This window comes from Alosa pseudoharengus, unplaced genomic scaffold (assembly GCF_046254945.1).
Source record: "Alosa pseudoharengus isolate Yale_2024_CS ecotype anadromous, Long Island Sound unplaced genomic scaffold, YU_APseudo_1.1 YU_APseudo_1.1_scf_4, whole genome shotgun sequence".
Lineage (NCBI taxonomy): Eukaryota > Metazoa > Chordata > Actinopteri > Clupeiformes > Clupeidae > Alosa > Alosa pseudoharengus.
The window spans coordinates 24012487-24034686 of record NW_027468774.1 but is presented as its reverse complement, the minus strand read 5'-3'; the positions used below and the strand labels follow the sequence as shown (position 1 = coordinate 24034686).

The following is a 22200-nucleotide window of genomic DNA, read 5'->3' as shown; positions in this document are numbered from 1 at the left end:
AATCACAAAAAGAAAATGCAAGTTATTAGTTTTATTTACATAAAGTTCACGGTTAACAGCCAAGACAGTCCACCAGATATGCATTGTGTTAATTAAGAGCTGCACATGGTCAAAACGTGTACAGATCTGTACAAATGTGCTCATTTTTGTATGCTAAATAAATAATCAAACTACCATGTATTTTGTGTAATATTTACTGACACCCCTCTTATATACAAATAGAAACACTCCAAGGTCATGTATTTCAAAATCTTTTCAATTCATTCTTAAATAAACTTAAGAGAAAACAAATAGAGAAGTAATAAATACTGTACAGGAATAAAAATATATACACCGGAGAGATTACATCACCCAATCAAAACCACTATTTTGGTTTAGTTGACATCAGCGCATGAAACACAATATATGTATAGTAACTAATTTTGAAATCACTAGTCCTTCCATAGTGTTCGCGGCTTTTTAGAATACATTCATTTCCCAGACTTGATTCAGTTCAGTCCTAACAAACCAGTTGAAGCAGTGGTAAATGCAGGGTAATCATAGGTTAGATTATTGCAAAACAGCAGACAACCAATGAGCGTAGTGACATGAGGATTTCAAAAACTGAAGCAAATATAGCTGTACTGTACTGTACTTGTGCTTAGAAAGTAGTTGTCTGAATACACTCTTGGGTTCTCAGTTGATCCAATGAAATAGACCTTGTGCAGATACATTTATCCAGTTTACAGAGAAAGCCAATGTGCATACAACATGCTTAGGTAGTGGATAGTAAGCAATGTATTTGATTGACTATTTGAATTGACAAAATAATGGCTACACTTTACTTGACAGTGTCGACATAAGAGTGACATGACACTGTCATGAACGTGTCATAAACAAGTCATAAACGTTTATGACATAACGCTTCTGTTATTAAGTGACATTCGGTTTTTGTCATAACAAGTTAGGGTTAGTGTTAGGTTTAGAGTTATGGTTAGGGTTAGGTTAGGATTAGGGTTAGAGGTTAGAGTTAGGGTTAGGGTTAGGTTTAGGTTTCATGTGTCATGACAGTGTCATGTGTTCATGACAGTGTTATGTCACTCTTATGTCGATACTGTCAAGTAAAGTGTTACCAATAAAATGAAAACTTTGAAAATATTAGTCAGCTTCTTTCACTGAAGAGACCTGTCCACTGGTTTGGTCTTCATCAGATGCTGTTTGGCAACATGTCTGGGCAACACTTATCACTGGGGAAAAAAGGGAAAAAATAAATAAAAATGCACTATTTACAATGCATTTCGTGTTGGTATGATCACACTGCTATGTATGAAGCTTTACCGTACAACTACTTCAAGAATTGTCTCTTACCTGATGTTTAAATGACAGCTGCTTGAAGAACTTCTTGATCTCAAAAGCTCTAAGCCTGACAGGCGCTCCTGCTTGGCTCTCCTCACCGAGCCTTACGATCAGTGCTCCCGCAACAGCGGCCTTCAGGCTCAGGCTTTTCACCATGCGCGTCCCCGGTCCCGAACCAGACATGGGCCGGGAGAACACAGTGATGTAAGCGGCATCTTTCCACTGTTCTTCATAACTCACTAAAAAGAGAAAGGACATGGCTAAGACCCAGCTCTGTGCATACTAATATCATGCACATGGAAATATCAGACCAAAGCCACAACTGACATATTCATTACCTGCAGCAGTGAGTATAGTATCAGTGGTGCTAGCCAGTTCCAACAGTATTATGGGGTAGTTTGGGTGCAACATAAACAGCTTTCGGACCACAGGGTCAGTAGGCGCTAAAGCTGAAGATGCCTGCTAAAGAACACAGATCCAGCCAAATCATTTTTTTACCTAGCAACTACTCACATCGTTTACCTTTATTTATGTATTACAAGGTGGAACTTAACTTCAGATAGTTACCTTGGTAATGTTCTTCTGTGGTTTTAGAGGGTCACCAGCCCAGAAGAGGAACACAGATTGGCCAGAGGTCGTCATGACAGAGGACCCCTCCAGCACAAGGCGTGGGCAAACAAACTCTGCCTCCCACAGGCTATGGCCGTTTCCTCCATCTATTATCTGAACCTGAGAATTCAATAATACACATTATGAATTCTATGTGAGGGGAGAAGTCCCTTAAATGGCAGTTTGCTTTTCATTTTAGACTCCCAGTTCTAATTCAAGAGACAGTGGTATATTTATTAACCATAGAACATACTAGCCATTTGTACATTAGAGCATTAGGTCTGGACCTATTCGGTTTGATTCGTTGGTATTAAAGCTGTTTCCAGACTGTGGTATAGGTCCTAGGACCGCCTGGAGGAGGTGGTATGAGCCTGCTTCAAATCTCACTAGAGTATGGACTTTTGTGTGTACATTACCTCATCAATCAACTCTGTGAACCTGTCTGATGCTTACCTGTCACTCCTGATTGAGGTCTGGGACATAATTGTATTGTCTTAACAGTATTCTGATTCCAGATCTTAAAACCATACTTCTAAGAAGTTGTACTGTCATCGTAATTTTTTATAATTGACAGATTTGTTTATAATATTTAATCACTTAAGTATGAAATCCATCCTTCCTATTGTATCTGGTGCCCCATTAAAAATAGTCTAGTTAGAGGGTTAAAGCCAATCCTTAAAAGTTTATTGCCCTAAGACTAGGTCTAGAGGCTGAATCAGATATTGTCCCGACTGGTTGGATGGATATAGGGCTGTCACTTTTGTGAAAAAATCCTGTTCGATTTTTGAGACGTAAGTGTTCATTGAATCGATTGTAAAATCGATTTTTTATGTCTAAAGACGCTTCCATTTTCAACGCGAAATATAGGCCAATCCACAAACAACTAACAGGCATTAGGACGAACGTAAAGAGGGCGCTTGAAGACGCAAGCCAGCAATATTTCTGATGATTTATTGGCGTGAAGTTTCGTGCACAATGACAAACAGAAGTGCAACATTCTCGAAAACCAGTAAGCCGAGTGGACTGCCATTACATCAGTGACATGGCTGCAGGCTTCAACGTAGCTGTGTCTGTGTTTACGATTAGAAATGTCAAACAAATTTCGCCTACGTAGAACTCGATTGCACAGTTTGCGTAGCCTACCGCTTTGTTTTTCTCCATAGTTTGATATACCAAAAATCCGAAGTACTTCCACATCTCCTCAAGTTATTAGGGCCTATCACTCGTCTCTCTACATGTCGCACAGGTTGATCGCGTTGTCCTCCATTTTTTGGCAAAACACGAGCAGCACAGCAGCTGATTGAAACAGCTGTTCCCGGTGCGTAAAATTGGTGGGAATTTTCTTTTTAGCTTTCGCAATGCTTACTGCACTTCGGAATTCTTTTATATTCTTATATTCTTGTTTGTGAATTTTGTTACATCTATATTTTTTATTTGTTTATTTCGTTTAAAATTAATAGTGTAAATATTTGGTTAAAATCGATTCCCCATTTTAGTTTTCGAAACTTGTGTTGTTTGGTCCAATCGATTGTGCAATCGATTTTCGAACGTAAAGTGACAGCCCTAGATGGATATCATTGTAATGTTGCTGCATGGCAACAATTCCCTGACCCCAAAATCATCCAGACAAATCCTCATGAGATTACTTGCCATAAACGTGTCACTGTGTACAGCATGTTTCTTACCTTTCTCACACCAGCTGCAGACAGCTGAATGAGAACATCAGGAATTCCATCTCCATTGAATTGGCCTGGAGTTGGACGGCTGAAACAATCCAAAAAAGACAACTTTACAACTTTCTGTTTCACTTTCAGTGCATGAACTCTCCTCTGTGAGCAGAAGAGTGAGTGTTGTGCTGCAGAGATTAACATTTATAATTGTTTTTTCTTTTAAAAAGCAATGTCTGCTGACACCCATCACACTGCCATTACACAAGTCCATCCCTCAATGTAAGCTGCACTCACAAATAGTGGTTACTTTATTAAAGTGCACAGAAGATGAGTACTCAAAAATATTATTATGAAAGCTGATATTTTATTTTGAATACAGAATATTGTGAAAGACACATCATCACAAATCACCAGAGAGGTTTAATGTAGATACCTGTGTATAGCTGAGGAGTTGAATGTCCATGCTGTGCGGGTGTCCTTCTCTTTAAGCACGGAGAGCCTGCTTTTATCACAAATCACCATCCAATCACTTTGACTGGAGTTCATGTTGGACATCACATCCAGGTTGTTGTGATTGTTACATAGTCCAGCCACAAGAGGGAGAAGGAAGATCACTTCCTCTGTGCCACTGTAATATTAATAATATAAGGATAGGTGTATGGATATAATGTTCTTGTCATAGCACGATAAGAACAATGCAAATCTCTGTCCAATTATATATTACAATGCTCATACCAATAATTCTAGATACTTTAGTATACTTTGTATGGACACTGCAATTCAGTGCTTACAGAAGGACACAACATGATCATATCACTGGTCACTCTATGGATGTACCTTGATATGTGGATGAGTGAGGATGAGTTTGTTTTCCTCAGCTTTTCCCACAGAGGATCCTTCACTTTTATCTTGGGGTCTATGACTCTCACATCACTGGCTTTAGTGTAAATGTCTCTCAAGGAGACTGCCTCCACAGTTCCTGATGAAAACACAATAAAAATACAACATTTGTTGTAGTATTTTCTAAATACTGAAAATAGAACTCCTTAACGTCAGTAAATGTAATGCATAAAATAATGTCAACCACCTAATGTATACTTTTTATGCTTTAAGAAACACTGAGTAAATGGAATTTCTTATTTACTGTATATGCGTAATTTCTTATATACTGTATGTATTATTGCATATATGCCAAAAGCCAAAATTCTAAGTTTGATATTGTTTACACTGACAAGTGGATGCTGTGAGTGAACTATTACGTTGTAGCCTATCTGTAATTATTATGTCTAGATATCCAAGTCAGTCATTTACAATCTGAAGAAAGCAGTTAAGGTGATACTTTCTTGAAATGTTTTCGCTGGAAATGTTGAGGTCAGTACTGTTACTAGCAACAGTAATATGATTCTCTAAAATGTTTACATTTTCTTTTGTGTTGTGTATACACTTGTAATATGTACCGGTAATAAGAAACCTTACCCAATCCAAAAAGAACGTAATAGGCCCCCATTCTGGTCTCATGGAGAAGAGGTCCAATCAGCTTGCCTTGTCCTGTGAGGTTAAAGTTGACTGGACGACCAATATGGGTGCCATTCAGTGCAGACAGCAGAACCAGACAGAGGTCTGCCTCCTGTTAATGAAGAGACATATTCTACATTCAATATTCAAATATTCACTTATCTATGATGGATATTCACTTATCTATGGTGGATATTCCCTCCAATGCAAATGGCACATATTTCCCAACCTTCTAAGTCATACTGTATGGATTTGCATTTCCATGTAAATTGTGCTGACACTTATATAAAGCTGCTAAATCTAAATCGAACCTCTATTTTATTATTTTGCAATAATCTATTTGACCTCTCTCACGTCACAATTTTAATATGAATTTGATAAACAATGTTCTACATTAGCCTTTCTCAAACTTCTTTGACCTGAGGCCCGGTCATGGCAGACTTTGGGGTCATAGGGCCCACCTACACGAACCACCCCAATCAACAAATCATTATTATTATGATTATAACAATTATTATTGTTATGCTATATTGTTATACATGCACTTCAAAGCAGTCGATGTTTAAAGCGCTAACATTGTTCACAAAATGTACTAATGTAAAATATAATTACAATAGTTTCATTGCTTTTGCATGGTTGCTTGATGCTTGCATGAAAAGTTCTCAAAACAAAAGTAATTATATGGGTGCCATTGTTTTGGGATGTTTCCCTCATGCAAGCACACTGGAAGGCAAATGGAAAACATATCCACGAATCCACATCGTTCTATTAAATGTTGTTACATAATTACAGTAAATAGCCTTCCAATAGGTTGAAGAGGAGCTTTGCTACCAACGTCGAGTGGTTTTAGTTTCTCTCCCGCAGACGCGCACACGCATGCACTGAATGAACGCTCATACCACCACTTAATTGTAGCCTATAACTCTATGTTTGATGACACCAAATTAGCAAGTATTGTCTCCTGATTGCAGAAACGTTTGTTTTCTGTCGGTCCGCGGTTCCTTGATCAATTGCGCAGCAAATTATCAGACGAAGCACCGGGCATAATTTCACTCCGCGGTTCCGCAGACCAGCAGTGTCCACGTTGCGGACTGGTGCCGGTCCGCGACCCATAGTTTGAGAAAACTATGCTATGCAGCTTCTTCCGTTCCTGTTGATGTCCAGTATATACTCTATGAGATAAGTGTTATGAAAACCCACATTGTTCTCAGGCAGTGTCACAATGAGCAGGTCAGCGACTGAGTCTCCATCAACATCTGGAAGCAAAACCACTGGTGACTCTATAGCGCCTGGGGTTGCAGACCAAAGCTTCGTTCCTGAACAGACAGATTACAAATACTATCAAGTATCCCTTCAATCACAGATGCCAAAAACATGTAATCTCATCTAAACAAGGTTCAAAGACCAATGCATCAACATATCATGTTTTGGACTGTAGGATTACGTGGATTAGCTGGGAATCTACCTGAAGTGCCATTGACGGCGGTGAGGTGTGAGGAGCCTACCAGCAGACACACAGGGCCAGACTGGAGGGAGGGGCTCTGCTGTCCCCAGTGAGCCCCCTCTGCTGGGTGTGCGGCTCCAGTCTGCAGACCACACTGAACAGATATCACAGGCTCTCTCAGCGGCCGCCTCCACAGCACGCTCCCACTGGTGGCAGACAGAGCCACCACACTGTACTCTGAGAGATGGGAAAAGAGAGGAAGAAAAAGAGAGAAGAACAGTGAGATTGACGGAGGAGAAAGGTGGGTGGGGAATGTGAGATTACATGAAACACAGTGAGTGGGGAGGAAAATTATGAAGAAAGAGATGGATGGGGACATCAAAGACCATTAGAAAACGGTGAGAGAAAACATGATAATTCTACAAGGGAAGTAGAAAGAGGAACTTAAAGTGTGTAACAGGCAGCCTGTTGGTTCTATGATATATTAAAAACTGAGTTTAACATTTGCAGAATTGAATCTTGTCACAAACAAGTATAACACAGTCTATGAAGACTTGGCTTGAGAATGTGGAAGAGAAATGATGACAAATCACCAGTCAAAGCATTTCTGTATGGTTACCTTTACTGATAGCTTGTGAGCTGGGGACCTGACTTTCATTGGACAACTGGGTGACTCCTATTAATATGTCTTCTATACCATCGTTGTCCACATCCCACAATGCCAAGGGGAGGGATGTGACACCTGGTGAAAGAAGGCCAAAGATGACAAAGACTTCAACTTCAGCTTTTAAAGCACACAAGTAACATGGTGTTATTAATACACCAGAGGTGCGTTCAAATGTGCAAACATTTGCAAACAGTTTTCTGTTTGAGTTCTCGCCATTTGCAAACACTCACAAACAACCTGAGGCGACTGAACGCACCTCAGTTATTACACATGAGATGCAAACACTCACAAACAGTCTGAGGAGGTTGAACACACCTCTGTTATTACAGATGAGAGGAAGTCATGGCTCTGCCTTGACAATATCACGTTTGAAACTCTATCATTATGATGACTTGCTGTACAGTTAATTCCTTTCAAGGCAATGAGATGGGTTTGCAAAATCAGCTCTCTCATGCTAGTGTATGATTGCCCTTTCATCATCACTCACCTCCTGCATCACCACCTAGTTCTCTCTCCCACTGGGGCCTTCTGTCCTCCCCCTGTTGGCAGGGCAGGATAAATGCACACAGTAGAACCACAATCATTGCTAAGCACAGTGGCACTAAGAAGGCAGCTGTGCGAACTGCATTCTTCACTCTGGTTTTTTTACCATCAGGATCACACTCTGACCCTATGCCTCCACCTCCAGTGGATCGCATTCCCTCTCCGTCCTCACTGGTTGCATCCCTGCCCATCTCCCTCTGGCTCCAGTACTGCCTGCACTTATCATCCTCAGTCTCTGGCCTTGATTTCCCTCGGTGCCTTTCTCTCCACTCGTCCTCCTCTTCCTCATCCTCGTCCACATCCTCCTGCTGGGTGAACCTGCTCCCCCTGTTGCTGCGTGAATCTGATGTGCCTGAGCCCATGTTGTTGCTCCTGCCAAGACCGTTGCGAGGGTAGTTGAGCACCAGGTCATCCTCCTCACTATCGTCCTCACTGTCCGCTTGGGTAAGTGGGTCATACTCTCCTAGCTCCGAGCCCTTCTTACCTGGCGACAGAAACGTAAAATCCAGTGGACATGTTGCAAAGGCGGGGTACATACAATGTAGAAGCCATTGCATTATAATGTTACTTCGCAAACTGCTACATGCATCTAGTAATCTGAGGTCTATGCCGGGGTCTAGTGTCCTCTAGCAAACAACCAACGGTGTTATTAGCACTTGGTTGCTATACGACCAAAACACTGTATCAATTATCCTTCAACACTCAATAACGTTACAGGTAAAATGTTTAAGTCATTCGTAACCATTAATGGCACATGGCGAGAAGGTGATCTGTATTGTTATGTAAGGGATAATGTATAGAACGCCGGTCATTACTGGGAAAATAAGTCCCGACAGGGCGGTTCCGCCCTGAAGGGACTTATTTTCACAGTAATGGCCGGCGTTCTATACATTATCCCACTTATTATACGGCTACTTGCCAAAACGAAATAATAAACTCCCCACATCACTTTAGCCTACATAACCTAGCCTATTTGTTACCGTTCATCGTGGCATTTGCTGAAAAACAAATAGTTCGCAACAACACACGCTGCTGAACTTGAATCAAACATTCTTTAGAACACAGCTGATCAACCGTCTGCTTTCACGTTTGAATGAAGTTCCAGTCCTTGCGTAGTGATATGAAAGACGTATCAGAAGCACAAAACCCGTTGCCATTGACAGCAATGTAAATGCAATGGACTATTATCACTGTTCTTCTTATAATTATTCTTCTTCTTCCGACCAATTTTAACGTTCAAAGACTCTAAAACCACTGAACCGTTTGACGTCATTCAAACACTCCTACAAAGGTCTTGTAACGGACAATTGTACAATGTCTTTTTACATTTGTGAACTTTATACTTTTTGAGATATTTACAATAAAAGAGCAAGAAATTCTCATAGAGTTAACATTGACCGCCGTGGCGGCAACTTTTAGCATTATGACGTGACCTCCACCTGAAAGCAATCAACAGTAGCAGAGCTACCTGGAGCTGTGAATCTGCTGAACGTCTTCAGCTGCTGTGCCGTGGTCACTTTATTTGCTCGTGAAACTCTCATTCAGAGGCACGTTTCTCTAATTACAGACAAGGTAAGTGTTCCGGTTTTTGGTATTTGAGTCATTTATGTCGTCAAACCAGTGTTGTGCGTGAACGAGTTCAAAAGAACGCGTTCATTGAACACGCTCATTTTTTCGTGAACGTTGAACTGAACGCAACACATTTTTTAATAAAGAACTTGAACGTGAATTAGTTCACATTATGTGTCATGAACGGCAGACATCACTGTAAATGAGCGTTGGAATTTGTTTTCCATTGAAAACTGACTGACATCTTTTTTCTCTTTTGAAACGCAACGAGAGAAAGTTCCTCCCTCCTGTATTCTCGCTGGTGCCGCTTAAATCATGTATCACCAGACAGAAATGGTTTTGACATTGTGTGCGCAATACATTGCGGGCAACGTAGTGTCCGGCCAAAGATTCTATAGTTATAGTTAGCTTTATCAACCGTCTCTGGTCCGGCTAAGAATAGTTGAATAGCATACTGGCTTCCGCACAAAGGTACCCGTGATGAATTGCAGCAGAGCGGGGTAGGCATAGCAACGCCGCGTAGCAGGCAACGACGAGAGCGCGGAGTATAGGCTAGAACTGGTCTACCATGTCTGTACTGCTGCAAGTTTCATCACCTGGTAAGAAACACACAATTGCAGTGTCATGAGCAAATGTCTACAATGAGCAGCTTCAAAGAACGTATAGTGATTTATAGCTCGTAGTGTGAAAAAAAGTATTTATTTTTATATCTCACGACAAAAGTAAAATGAACTGAACTTTGAACTAGTTCAGAATTAAAATTGTGAACTTTGAACGTGAACTGTTCACTTTGAGCATGTATGAACTGAACTTGAACTAGTTCAGAAAAGCTGTGAACTGGCACTACACTGCGTCAAACATTATGTAACGTTAGCGTTATATATGTATGAATGTATGAAACATATAAACTACACTTACGTTATAACGTTAGGTAACGTTAACGTTTTAACATTAGTGAAATAGGCTAGTGGACGTTAGCACCTTGCTACGTTGATTATGTAAGGAAACCCACTGTTAATCAACGTTAATATGTCGTCAACATTACAGTGACCGGTTAGCTGTAGGTTTCGATAGATAAAGACAATCAAACGTAGGCCTAATGCACTAACGCTAACGTTACATTTGTTCATTAGGCCTACTAACCAGCAGCATTTTAACTAGAACGTTAACGTAAACCAGAGAAGTAAGTAGGCCTACAGATACTATGGCTCTGATTTTATTCGACATCAGGTCACTTTAATCGGGTGTATAGAATCAAGCACCTAGAATAGATTATGAATGCAGACTGGTGCTTGATTGCATGGGTGTCATGAAGGGCATGAATAACGTGACTCATTGTTGATGGTCATAACGTTATAGCTTCCACCGTTCACATTTTAGTTAAAGCTAACAAATATGCTCCTGTTTTAATTTTTTACCAAATTTGTAACGTTGTTCACCGCTTGTTTGTGTATCAAATAGGCCATGGCTACGTTTTCATTCTATGCTCCTGATTCTTACATAGCCTAAGTAAACACTATCACGGTATGCTATCATAGTTCGTCTATTGATGGGTTTCATCAGGTCCCTTTCCACAGGTGTATACAATCAAGCACCTAGATTATGAATGCATTTGGTGCTTGATTATACTCCTGTGGAAAGGGACCTTATGAAAGCCATGAATAGGCTACTGTTAGGACAATTGCAGACATTCCTTGTATTTTTTTGGCATAACTGTTAAACTTGTTTGCTTTTGTCTTTTAGGTTCCAGACCAGACCAGTGGTGATGACCATGTATGACATTACGTGTGTGCCTGTCTGTGTGCACACCTGTCAACCATACATCTCTGACAATGTTGCTAGCAACATACTAACATACATTCTTACAAACATGTAACCATATCTGTGCACATACGATTTAACCATACTAAGACTTATCTGAGATCTACACTGAGACATTCTGAGAACTATATTGTTGTGTGAGGACTATACTCACTAACTATAGGGAACATGTATACCTGTGAATCATATTTGTCAACCATTCATACCTTTGAATCATTCCTGTGCTGTAACATCTGTGAAACATAGCTGTGCTGTTAGACCTGTCTTTTTAGACCTGAGCTGTGCTGTGGGAAAAAAAGGATTCTAACCTAAGTTCTGTCTAAAACTGATCATCTGAAGGGCTGACTCTTTTATTCTTCAGTGTATATATCACCATCAAATTTGACCTAATACCATTAACTGAGGCCTCTAGCTGTTGCTGCCAGTTCAGAGTTACCACTGATAAATAGATCTGTCTTAGGATAATATGATTGGCATTATCAAGTTCTGTATATATATATATATATATATATATAGGCTACACTGTGATTTTTACTTCAAGCTTACATTGGTAAGTGTTCATTAGTGTATTCTGAGTATCATTCTGCTGTATTAAAACAAAGAATGTTGATCAATATTGAATTGACCATTTATTTTTACTGACTGTCATATACTCTAAGCTAACATCTAACCAAGTAAGTGGTTTTCAAGAATACTGTAAGACTGTGTAATCTGAATAATCATACTGTAAGTAATATAATGTTGTACACAGCAGCTTTTTTGCATTTACATGCAATGGTAATTCCCTGGAATTGCATTTTCTAGTTTAATAACACTAAAACCACTGAACCGTTTGACGTCATTCAAACACTCCTACAAAGGTCTTGTAACAGACAATTGTACAATGTATTTTTTACATTTGTGAACTTTATACTTTTTGAGATATTTACGATAAAAGAGCAATAAATTCCCATTGAGTTAACATTGACCGCCTTGGCGGCAACTTTTAGCATTATGACGTGACCTGCACCTGAACGCAATCAACAGCTGGTCCGCTGCAATCAATCTTTCTACCACTGGAGCTGTGAATCTTCTGAACGTTTTGGCCTGCTGTGATACTTTACTTGCTCATAAAACTTTCCTCCATTTCTCTAACTACAGACAAGGTAATGTGGTCCTATTTTTGGTTTGACTCATTTATGTCGTCAAACATTATGTTATGTAGCATATTCTATAGGCCCACGGTTGTCAAACTGGGGTACGCGTACCCCCAGGGGTACGTGGACTGATTTCAGGGGGTACGCGAAAAAAGATCTATCGTAACTCCCCCTATTTCCACCGGTCCCGTATTTCCGCCGTCTTGCGTGTATGTGTCACTTAATATCCATTTCTATACAAACCAAGACAGCGGACTCCTATAGAAACGCAACTACCCACACCATAGGTGTATCTAAATTAGCTATGTACCAAAAATGACATTTTACCGTGACTCGAAGAGCTGTAAACAGTGTTGTAAGGCTGCGTGTACACAACCGCTTGGAGCTCCAGTGGAATTTTAATTTCACGACGAGAATTCTCGGTCTAACCGTCCATGTGCCGTTGAAACGGTGTAAATAGGCGACCCATCAGGCCAGCACTATAACTCCGAGCGTGGTAAACAAAATCGGATATTTCAGGCAGTAAATGCTCCCGTTAAGAACCAAACCAGATTTTGTTCAAATCTACACACATATGGCTACTGAAAAATGTAAGGTTCATTTAGTAAATGTTATTTTGAAGTGTTAAAAAACATCGTTGTTTCAGAATTTCTGAACAAAAGTGGTGATAATTGGGGGTGTTACGTCTATGCCTTTTCAAACGTTTTCTCTATCCCACGTAACTTAACTTCCGCATTTGCACTGCACATTAAAAACATTTCTCCGCATTAACAAAATATTCGAGAGTGGAGACAGACAGGGTAAAACAGCGTTTCTCAAACTGTGGAGACATGCCAGGGGGTGCGCGAACTGACGTGAAAAACAGGAGGGTTTTTTTTATTTATTTTTTTATCTGTAGCCTAGGCCCAGGTAGCACCCGATGCGCAATGGACGCACTGTGTTATTCATAAGGAAGCGCTCGTGTCAAGGCAGCTTAGTGAATGAGATTTTGAACGAGGTTGTGAGAGTGGTGAATTTCATCAAGACCGGGCCCTTAAAAGCGTGTCTATTCTCCGCACTTTGAGAGGAGATGGGAGCTGACGAAAAGGCTACTGTTTCACAGCGAGGCAAGGTGGCTTTCCCGAGGTAAAGTGCTGTCGCGTCTTTGAGCTCCGAGTCGCCTCTTCTTGGAGGAAGAGCGCATGTTTGAATCTGCAAGCACGTTTACTAATGAACATTTCTTGACTAAGCTGGCCGATCTTAGCGATATATTTGGTAAGCTCAATGAGTTAAATCTCCAGTTACAAGACAAAGACAAGCACCTAGCAGATAAGATCACTGCATTCAACAAGACGATTGTGTGTGAGATTAGGTGCAGATCTATTTAAAATCATTATATTCAGCACACGTAGGCCTATCATATGTTGACTATTGGTGAGATTTGTATCATATGTTTAGGATCCTATTCACTATTCTCGACAAAAGTGATACAAATAAATATTAATAAAACAATAAAAAAAAAACTTGTTAACAATTGGTGGTGTTGGGGGTACTCCGGTAGTTCTAACGTTAGGGGAATAGTTAACGTTAGCACTTATCCTATCCGTTGATATTTATTATGTAAGGAAAGTTATGAAACCCACCTAATCCACGTTAATAAGTCGTCACTTTAAATTGACCGGTTAAGCTGTAGGTTTCGATAACGTTAGCTAACGACATTCAAACCTAACGTCGCTCCCAGCTAAGCACTGACGTTAACGTTACATTTGCTCACTAACCAGGTGCATTTTAACTAACGTTATACGATCTGGCTCTTGATAACCTGTGGAAAGGGACCTGATGAAAACCTTACTGTTTGGAAACGGACCATATGACCAAAGTATTGTTAAAACACATTACAGAAGTTGAGGTATAACGTTTGTGCTGTCAACATAGCTGCAGAGTATGTTTACTTGGCCTAGGCTACTCATTTCTGCATTATTCTGGCCTATAAATGAAAGCTTCCCAGTTGTTGTAGGCTACATCCTAAAGTAGGCCTACATTGTAATTTGTAGAAAAAATGTGGACAGACCAAGCTGTAAGATATAGTGTAGGCCTAGTTGTTTATCAAGATGCTTAATATCAGAATGGTCCATCCTTAAGACTCAGTTTATCAACAGCAACAACACACCCTTTGCCTACAAAGTGTTCTAAGCTGTTTACTTTAAACTGTTTGGCTATCAACTATCCTTAAACAGAAATTAATAAAACACAAAATGTTGCTTTGTTTGCAGTGAAATACTATAGGCTAGTATATTTAACTACCATTACAGATTTATGGCGCAACAACCTCACTTAAATATCTAAGTTGTATTGAACAATTGTACACATTCCATGTTTTTGGTATAACTCTAACTTGTTTGCTTTTGTCTTTTAGGGACCAGACCAGACCAGTGTGGTGATGACCGTCAGTGTTGCGCGGGTTTGGTCACAAGCGGCCCGCGGTCGCCCGATATTTTAATCAACCCGACAGCAACTCGGACCGCGAATATTAATTAGGACAAAATTATACCCGACCCGCGATCCGACCCGCTTATTTACAAAATGTGTGCTTTTGGTTATAGCCTGCATGCAGTGTTACAGTAGGCCATTTCTGTAAAACAAACGAATTTATTTGCGAAACGTTATGCAGTAGAACTACACGCGGTAGGCATGCAGGACATAATAAAGCGCAGGAGAGAGAATGAGAATAAGAGCGCAAGCACGCACGCAACCACCAAGGATTAGAACAGGATAAGATTTGAAGGCCATGGACATACATCTTTCTTTCGAAAACAGAAATGGTGAGGCAAGGTAGGCAAGATACATTGCTGGTCAAAACGTTAGCGCAAGAACTGGTTTATAATGCTGAATGAAGCACAAAGCTTTACTACGTCCACTGTTTAAAGTCACAAACACAACGAACTAAGGTAACTTTTATGCATGCGCGAACCTATACATACCGGTAGATATGGCTGTGTAGTCTGTGCCATAACATTTATTCCTGCAGGCTGCCCGTTTTGGCTGTCATAGTTTTAAATGGCTTCACAAGAAGTAGGCCTAGACCATAACTTGTACTACTGTCATCTTCTTTAACAACTTTTCCCAATATTTCCCATATATCGCTTTTCCTGAAGGGGTGTCTTTATTATTTTAACTCGCGTCTTGCTTGTTGCTACTGTTGACTTTACTGTATTGATCCTTTACTGTATTGATGCTAGCCTTCTCGTGATATTTTAAGTAGGCTTATTTGTAGAAAATATATATTAAATTGCTTTTAACTGACCCGCCCGCAAATGACCCGAATATCATTAAAATATTTTGTTTATGACTCATAACCGCGGGTGACCGCGGTCATCCGCGGGCGACCGCTTAATTTCGGGCAGACCGCGCAACACTGATGACCGTGTATTACATTACGTGTGTGCCTGTCTGTGTGCACATCCTGCCAACCATACATCGCTGACATTAACACTAACATTAATTCCTAAAAACATATCTCAACATATCTGCACATACCTTTGAATTATAGACGTAGATCTGAGATCTACACTGAGACATTCTGAGTATTATATTGTTGCAGGAGGACTATGCCGACAACTATATGAAGCATGCATACATTTGAATCATACCTGTGCTGTGACATCTGTGAAACTTAGCTGTGCTGTTAGACCTCTGTTTTTAGACCTGAGCTGTGCTGTGTGAAAATTAAGATTCTAACCTGAAAGTTCTGTCTAAAAATGATCATCTGAAGGGCTGAATCTTGTTCTTCAGTCTATATCACCATCAAAAGTGACCTATTTATTACAATTAACTGAGACCTCTAGCTCTTGCTGCCATTTCAGAATTACCACTGATAAATAGATCTGTCTATTGGTTGTTAAGTGTTCATTAGTGTATTCTGAGTATCATTCTGCTGTATTAAATCAATGTTGATCAATATTGAATTAACAATTTATTTTTACTGACTGTCATATACTCTAAGCTAACATCTAATCAAGTAAGTGTTTTTCAAGAATACTGGACACGTCTATGTAATCTGAATAATCATACTGTAAGTAAATTTAATGTTATACTCAGCAGCTTTTTTGCATTTACATGCAATGGTAATTCCCTGGAATTGCATGTTATATGTTTGCAGCGGTAATTACATGAATATATCTTACCGCTAGAACTTTGGGAAATCCCATTCAAGTCAATGGAGCGTTCTACTAGCATTGTTAAGAGCCGTATAATAAAACATTATAATAAATTCTGCATGCGATACATGTAGCTGCAAGGTGCGTCACAGCAAAATAACGTTTGTCCACGTTGACTGATCTAAAGTGGCAAAATACCAACACCGCATCGTCCTCCAAACCATACCTTAACGGCAAGTAAATAATCAGTATCGGGGGGAAAATCTATCGTACAAAAGTTAAATCACGAGCCTAATGATATAGCCTAAACAAACTGGCTAGCAAACTCCTTTGAAATGAATGAAAATCCAGCTAGGTGGTGAGCTGCTGTGCTAGTACAGAGTAACGGGTTTATCGTCAAAACACTGACACGCTGATGTTTAACGAAAATACATCAGTCTTAAGTCGACCTGTTCCAGATCCAGATCTTTGTGTTAAGTGACGACTTACCGGGCAATTTCAGAGCACGGGATAACGCTGCTGCCATTGCAAATATACGACGAAGAAACAGCAATTTCAAGCAGCGACTGATTCCAGCGACCGATGTGAGGTTCGCTGACGCTGAAGAGTCGCAGCGCTCAGCATGCTGGGACTGGTCCTCGCTTCAGTTCCACCCCTTCTTTTACTGTCTATGGTTCCACCAGGGAATTTCAAATAAACTGGCTCTGGTTGATGTGGCCCCTCAGTGTTTCATCTCATCCTGCCATTCTAAATCATATTGAATCGAATCCCCAATTTCGGTATTTGATAGGCCTATGGGAATATTCCGGCCCACAAATATGCAGGTAAAATTAAACTTTCAAGTTTGGACTTTGAGCTGAATATTTCAGACCAGCTAAAAGGTGCCATATGCAGGCTTACATATTAACTAGCTACATCTGGCCATGTTTTTTTTTTTATGCAAAAAAGCAATGGTCCGCACGCAGCCTTTTATGAATAAACAACACCCCCTCAGCCTTACACCAGCCTATAATAGTATGGTTCCGTACATTGTAGCCTAGTGTTTATCCATTTTGATTGACATTAATAGATTATAAATTAATGAACTTTTAATATCATAGTATTTATTAGCCTATTTCCAAACATTTCTAAATATACAGGAAGTTGGTAAAACAGTTAAGAATATCACATTGTTTGACGGTGACAGCTATGTAGGCTGTGTTCCTTCAAATGCTTTACTAATAAAACTAGATGTATCTGATTGTGGTAGGCCTACACATTTCCCATGTTCCCCCTATGCAGCCGTGGCCTACTGGTTAGCGCTTCGGACTTGTAACCGGAGGGTTGCCGGTTCGAACCCTGACTGAAGTGCCCTTGAGTAAGGCACCTAACCCCCCGATGCTCCCAGAGCGCCGCTCTTGTTGCCGGGATTAGTGTGTGCTTCACCTCACTGTGTGCTGAGTGTGTTTCACGGATTGGGATAAATGACCAAATTTCCCTCACGGGATCAAAAGAGTATATATACTTATACTTAATTATGTAGCCCATATTTGCAAAGTATAGCCGACACGACACAAAGTCTATTATGGATCTACTGGGGTCATTAATTGGCGACGAAAGAACATGCACTATACCATGACAAATGTTTTTCTATGTAACATTTTGAAGTTGACTGGTGGATTCAAATAAAGATTTCAAATGTGTGTGTGTGTGCGACACCAGGCTACATGTGGAGGCAGGCTCGGACTGGTAATCTGTACAACCGGGCAAATGCCCGGTGGGCCGGTCCACATGTGGGCCGTGACCTCCGGGATTTCTTTTTTTTTTTAAAGTTATTTAGCCTATTTGCGGCCCGTCATGTAGGCCTAGGCTATAAATGCAGTTGCATCCATTTGGCTTGGGGGGTGACAGGTCAATAATTTCGGCCTCTTCATGACAGGTTCAGTGTGTGTTACGATCGCGCCCCCCTGCCCCATCCCTCAAGTGGATTTGTCCAAGCAGCCGCTAGGTTTGTGGGGAAATATACAAGTCCACAACTCCTCGAAATATAGCCTACGAGTGCATGGTAGCCTAGGCTAAGTGCTCTCCGCTGGCTGGTGTTCACATCATCGCAGTTTAACCGTAAACAGCAATCAGAGGTCTAGTTTTATTCCATAATTTTTAATTATTTTATTCCAATAATTGTATTCCATAAATATATTGTTTTTATAGTTGCACGCGCCACCAAGAGCTTCCATTTACTGCACCATGCGGCTGCGGTTCTGTCAACATAAAAAAAAAAAACTACGGGTAGCACAGGTTAAAGAAAACCCATTCATTTTTGGAGCTGATCCTACTCAAAAGGAACTTCAAAGTATTTCCCATATAGTATAACCTTTTTAGCTCACAACGACAGTGAAAGTGAAACTTGGAAAGTGGAAGTCTCTCCACCGAGTGTTACATTAGATGCACAACCAATCGCGAGTTGATGCAGGTAAAAAGTATCAACTGGTAGGTTAGTAACAAAGGTAGCCTAATTTTGCAAAATGTGATGACGGCACACAAACTTGGGCAAAAACGTTTAAGTATAGGCCTACACTTGTGATAGCCTACAGTTAATGTGAATCGCGGACTATAACCAAAGTAGGCTAAAGGAGATTTGCACCAAATGTGGTTTTGTTTCTACAACATGTTGGCACAAAACGTAATTTCTGTCAACTATCTATGACGATGTCCATGTTCAGTAGGCTAGCCTATATTTTTCATTTAGTCAAGCAGTGACATGTGGTTTAATGCATGGGGTAACATGACGTGAGACAGACAGAAGATGAGCCTGTCTTTAGTAGCCCTGAATCCTGTCCCTCTCAAATCACTTTAAAATGGTGTGATTAGCAACCAGAATTTTTTTTTTAAATCCCAGAGAGACACCCCCGGGTTATTGTGATTAGGCTATAGGTCCAAAATCTAAATGTTTGGGTTCAGTTTATGAAGTGTTGCTACAGCATAGCCTAAGTGTGTTTGTTATTTATGGGGGGAATCAGGGGGGTATTCAGGCCGAATTTTGTTCCCAGTCCGACCCTGTGTGGAGGACTCCCTGACAGAAGTTGGCGTTGGGCATCACTGTAAAAAAAACGTAAAAAAACTGCAAAATGTATGGCAGCAAAAGTTGCCAACCAGTTACCGTAAAATTACGGTAAAATACCATACAATGAATTGCCGTAAAATTATGGCTTTCCCCTTTATATATATATATATATAGTCGACAATGAAATTGAGCAGCAGCCAATCAAATTGCGGTTATACTAATGAGCAAAGGCGGCTCTCATAGTAAATCAAGATGGCGTCCGGAGTTCATTAGATGGTCCGAGACGGCCGTATTTGCAGATAAAAGTAATTTGTTTGGCTTTTTATGCTTGGATTTTGTGACCACTAGTGATAAATATTCCCTCTCAATTTCTTTAGTTGGACTGTCACTTGATCTGTTGTAATGGTGAGGGGTGTAAGGGGAGGGGGAGGGGTGCATCTGGGATCTGTGTGTCTGATGGCTGTTGACTGAGGTCGTTGTCACCTCATTGTTCATGATCGCCATGTGGGGGAGGGGTGCAAAATCCAGTGATGGTGGGGGTACGATAGCCTGTGATGATGGAGGTGAGTGTTGCACTGGTATTGAGGGGGTGTGGGGGTGGGAGCTGGGGGATGGTGGACAGACCACCGCCATTGGAGCTGGAGCAGGGCAGTCAAACCTGTTGTAGAAGTGGTTCAACTGGTTCGCCCTGTCCAGGTCCCCCTCCACAGAACTGCTGTTCTTCTTCAGGCCAGTGATAACCTTCATGCAGTCCCATGTCTCTATCAAGTTGTTTTCCTGCAACTTCTGTTCCACCTTCCTTCTGTAGTCCTCCTTAGCTTCCTTCAGCTTGAATTTGAGTTCCCCTTGCACGCGCCTCAGTTCTGCCATGTCCCTCTCTCTGAACACCATCTTTTTCCGGTTAAGAAGGGTCTTGACATTGCTGGTTATCCAAGGCTTGTTGTTGGGAAAGCAGAGTACAGTTCTGGTGGGAACAACAATGTCCATGCAGAAGTTCAGGTAGTCAGTTGTGCACTGTGTGACCTCCTCCAAGTCCTCTCCATTCTGTAACACACTCCAGTCAGTGCACTCAAAGCAGTCTCTCAGAGCCTCATCCGCTTCAGGTGTCCACTTCCTGAAGGTGTGTGTGGCAACTGGTAGTCTCTGTACTTTGGGCTTGTACATTGGCTGGAGATGAATGAGGTTGTGGTCTGACTTTCCCAGTGGGGGGAGGGGGTTTGCACTGTATGCATCCCTCACGTTTGCATACATGAGGTCTATTGTCCTGTTTTTCCTTGTAGGGCAGTCAACATACTGGTAGAAATTTGTGAGTGTGGAATCCAGTGTTATGTGATTGAAGTTGCCAGAGATCACAAAAAAGGCGTCAGTGTGTTGGGTTTGAAGCCTTGCGATTGTGGAGTGGATGACATCACACGCTGTATCCGGGAGAGCTCGAGGTGGAACGTAAACACAGACAGCAATTGCGTGCGAGAACTCCCTCGGCATGTAGTACGGACGGAGACTAACCGCTAATAACTCCACATCCTTACAGCATACAGTCTCCTTCACTGTAACATGTCCGGGATTGCACCATCTATTGTTAATGTGCATGATCGATGATGAAGCAATACTGCCAGTGCCACAGTTGTGTGAGAGAGACTATTTTTGCACAACTTCACTCCCCTATTCACCTTCCATGTTAATTTGTATCCCACCCTTCCACTTTTTAATTTTCTCCCTTTCTGTACTCAAAATACTGTTAATTGTTTACAAATGTTTATCATTATAAAATTGTTTCCTGCCATCCCAATCTCACTATTTATTGATGTTGTACAATTTTAAAGTGCAGTGAAAAGTGTTTCTCAATACAGGGTAGATCATGTATGGTCACCCTTTCTTAAATGAGTTGTTGTTCTCATGCCCCCAGAGTGTAGCACTCTAGCTGCCTGGCTACTCTTGCTGTTGGCTGCAGCAACTCAAGCTAGGTAGCACTAATTTATTTGTACCGACAGTGCTCATCATGACCTTGAGAAACAGAGATCTATGTGAAGAATTCCCAGAATTTTCCTTTTAGAGGAATCTTTGAATGCTATGTCTTTGTTTACCTAAATGATATACTCATCTATCTATTAATTCCAGGATCATCTGTCCGTCTGTCTATTCGCAAATCTCTCGAACCAGAGCCATATAAAGGTAGAGTTGCGACAACTCCATTGATGCTAATGTTCCATTTTATTCCAACAATGGCAGCTAATGGATGCCTCAAATAGTTCCCGGAAGTTAACAATTAATAGCAGCAGTGCAGTTACAGCAGTATAGACTGTTTGTAGCCAACATTTCAGACTCAGATTTACATTCCTTTGCCTCATCCGAATAATAATAATAACAGTAATAGTAGTAAAGTAATAGTAGGCTATCAATAGCCTAATTATAATAATAAACGATGTATCGACTATGACTTTTCTGCTGCTCAGTCTTTATCAGTTCCTCATCAAATAGGCCTAAATTAAAAGAGGCTAAAAGCCCAATAAATGTGCCACACGTAATAGCCGAATATAAGATACTATCCCATTTCAATTAGGCAGCACTACACCACCACAAACAAGCTGTCATTAAGTTTTTGCGTTTAGTAGGCCTACAACTTGACGTGACGTTTGTTGGGCATTTAGCTTCACCATCACGTCAAGTTGTAACGTATGCTCATGCTCATTTAGGCTATGGATTTAAGTGGCT

At 40.8% G+C, this 22200-nt stretch overlaps 1 protein-coding gene across 2 annotated transcripts; it reads right to left on the bottom strand.

Annotated features, from left to right (window-relative positions):
• Positions 1-16: 16 nt before the first annotated feature.
• Positions 17-17083, bottom strand: fam234b (family with sequence similarity 234 member B). Of its 2 annotated transcripts, XM_076265424.1 has the most exons (13): positions 16935-17081; positions 7728-8267; positions 7193-7315; positions 6595-6810; positions 6330-6445; positions 5091-5241; positions 4452-4593; positions 4048-4242; positions 3630-3708; positions 1903-2064; positions 1674-1797; positions 1348-1574; positions 17-1226 (listed from the first exon to the last, which is right to left on the bottom strand). In XM_076265424.1, the coding sequence occupies exons 1-13, from the start codon at positions 16969-16971 to the stop codon at positions 1224-1226; spliced, it is 2115 nt and encodes a 704-aa protein (XP_076121539.1). In that variant the 5' UTR covers positions 16972-17081; the 3' UTR covers positions 17-1223. The 2 variants fall into 2 exon arrangements, with proteins under 2 accessions (XP_076121539.1, XP_076121538.1); XM_076265423.1 differs by lacking the exon at positions 17-1226 and having other exon boundaries at positions 1330-1574; positions 1674-1794; positions 16935-17083.
• Between the last annotated feature and the right edge of the window lie 5117 nt (positions 17084-22200).

What these genes read in the sequence shown, in the direction of transcription:
- fam234b (XM_076265423.1), bottom strand. Translation starts at nt 16,971, where the DNA reads ATGGCAGCAGCGTTATCCCGTGCTCTGAAATTGCCCG. An exon ending in CGCCGTCAATGGCACTTCAG is followed by an intron (nt 6,446 to 6,594) that starts GTAGATTCCCAG and finishes CTGTCTGTTCAG; the next exon opens with GAACGAAGCTTTGGTCTGCA. An exon ending in CACAGAAGAACATTACCAAG is followed by an intron (nt 1,795 to 1,902) that starts GTAACTATCTGA and finishes GTTCTTTAGCAG; the next exon opens with GCATCTTCAGCTTTAGCGCC.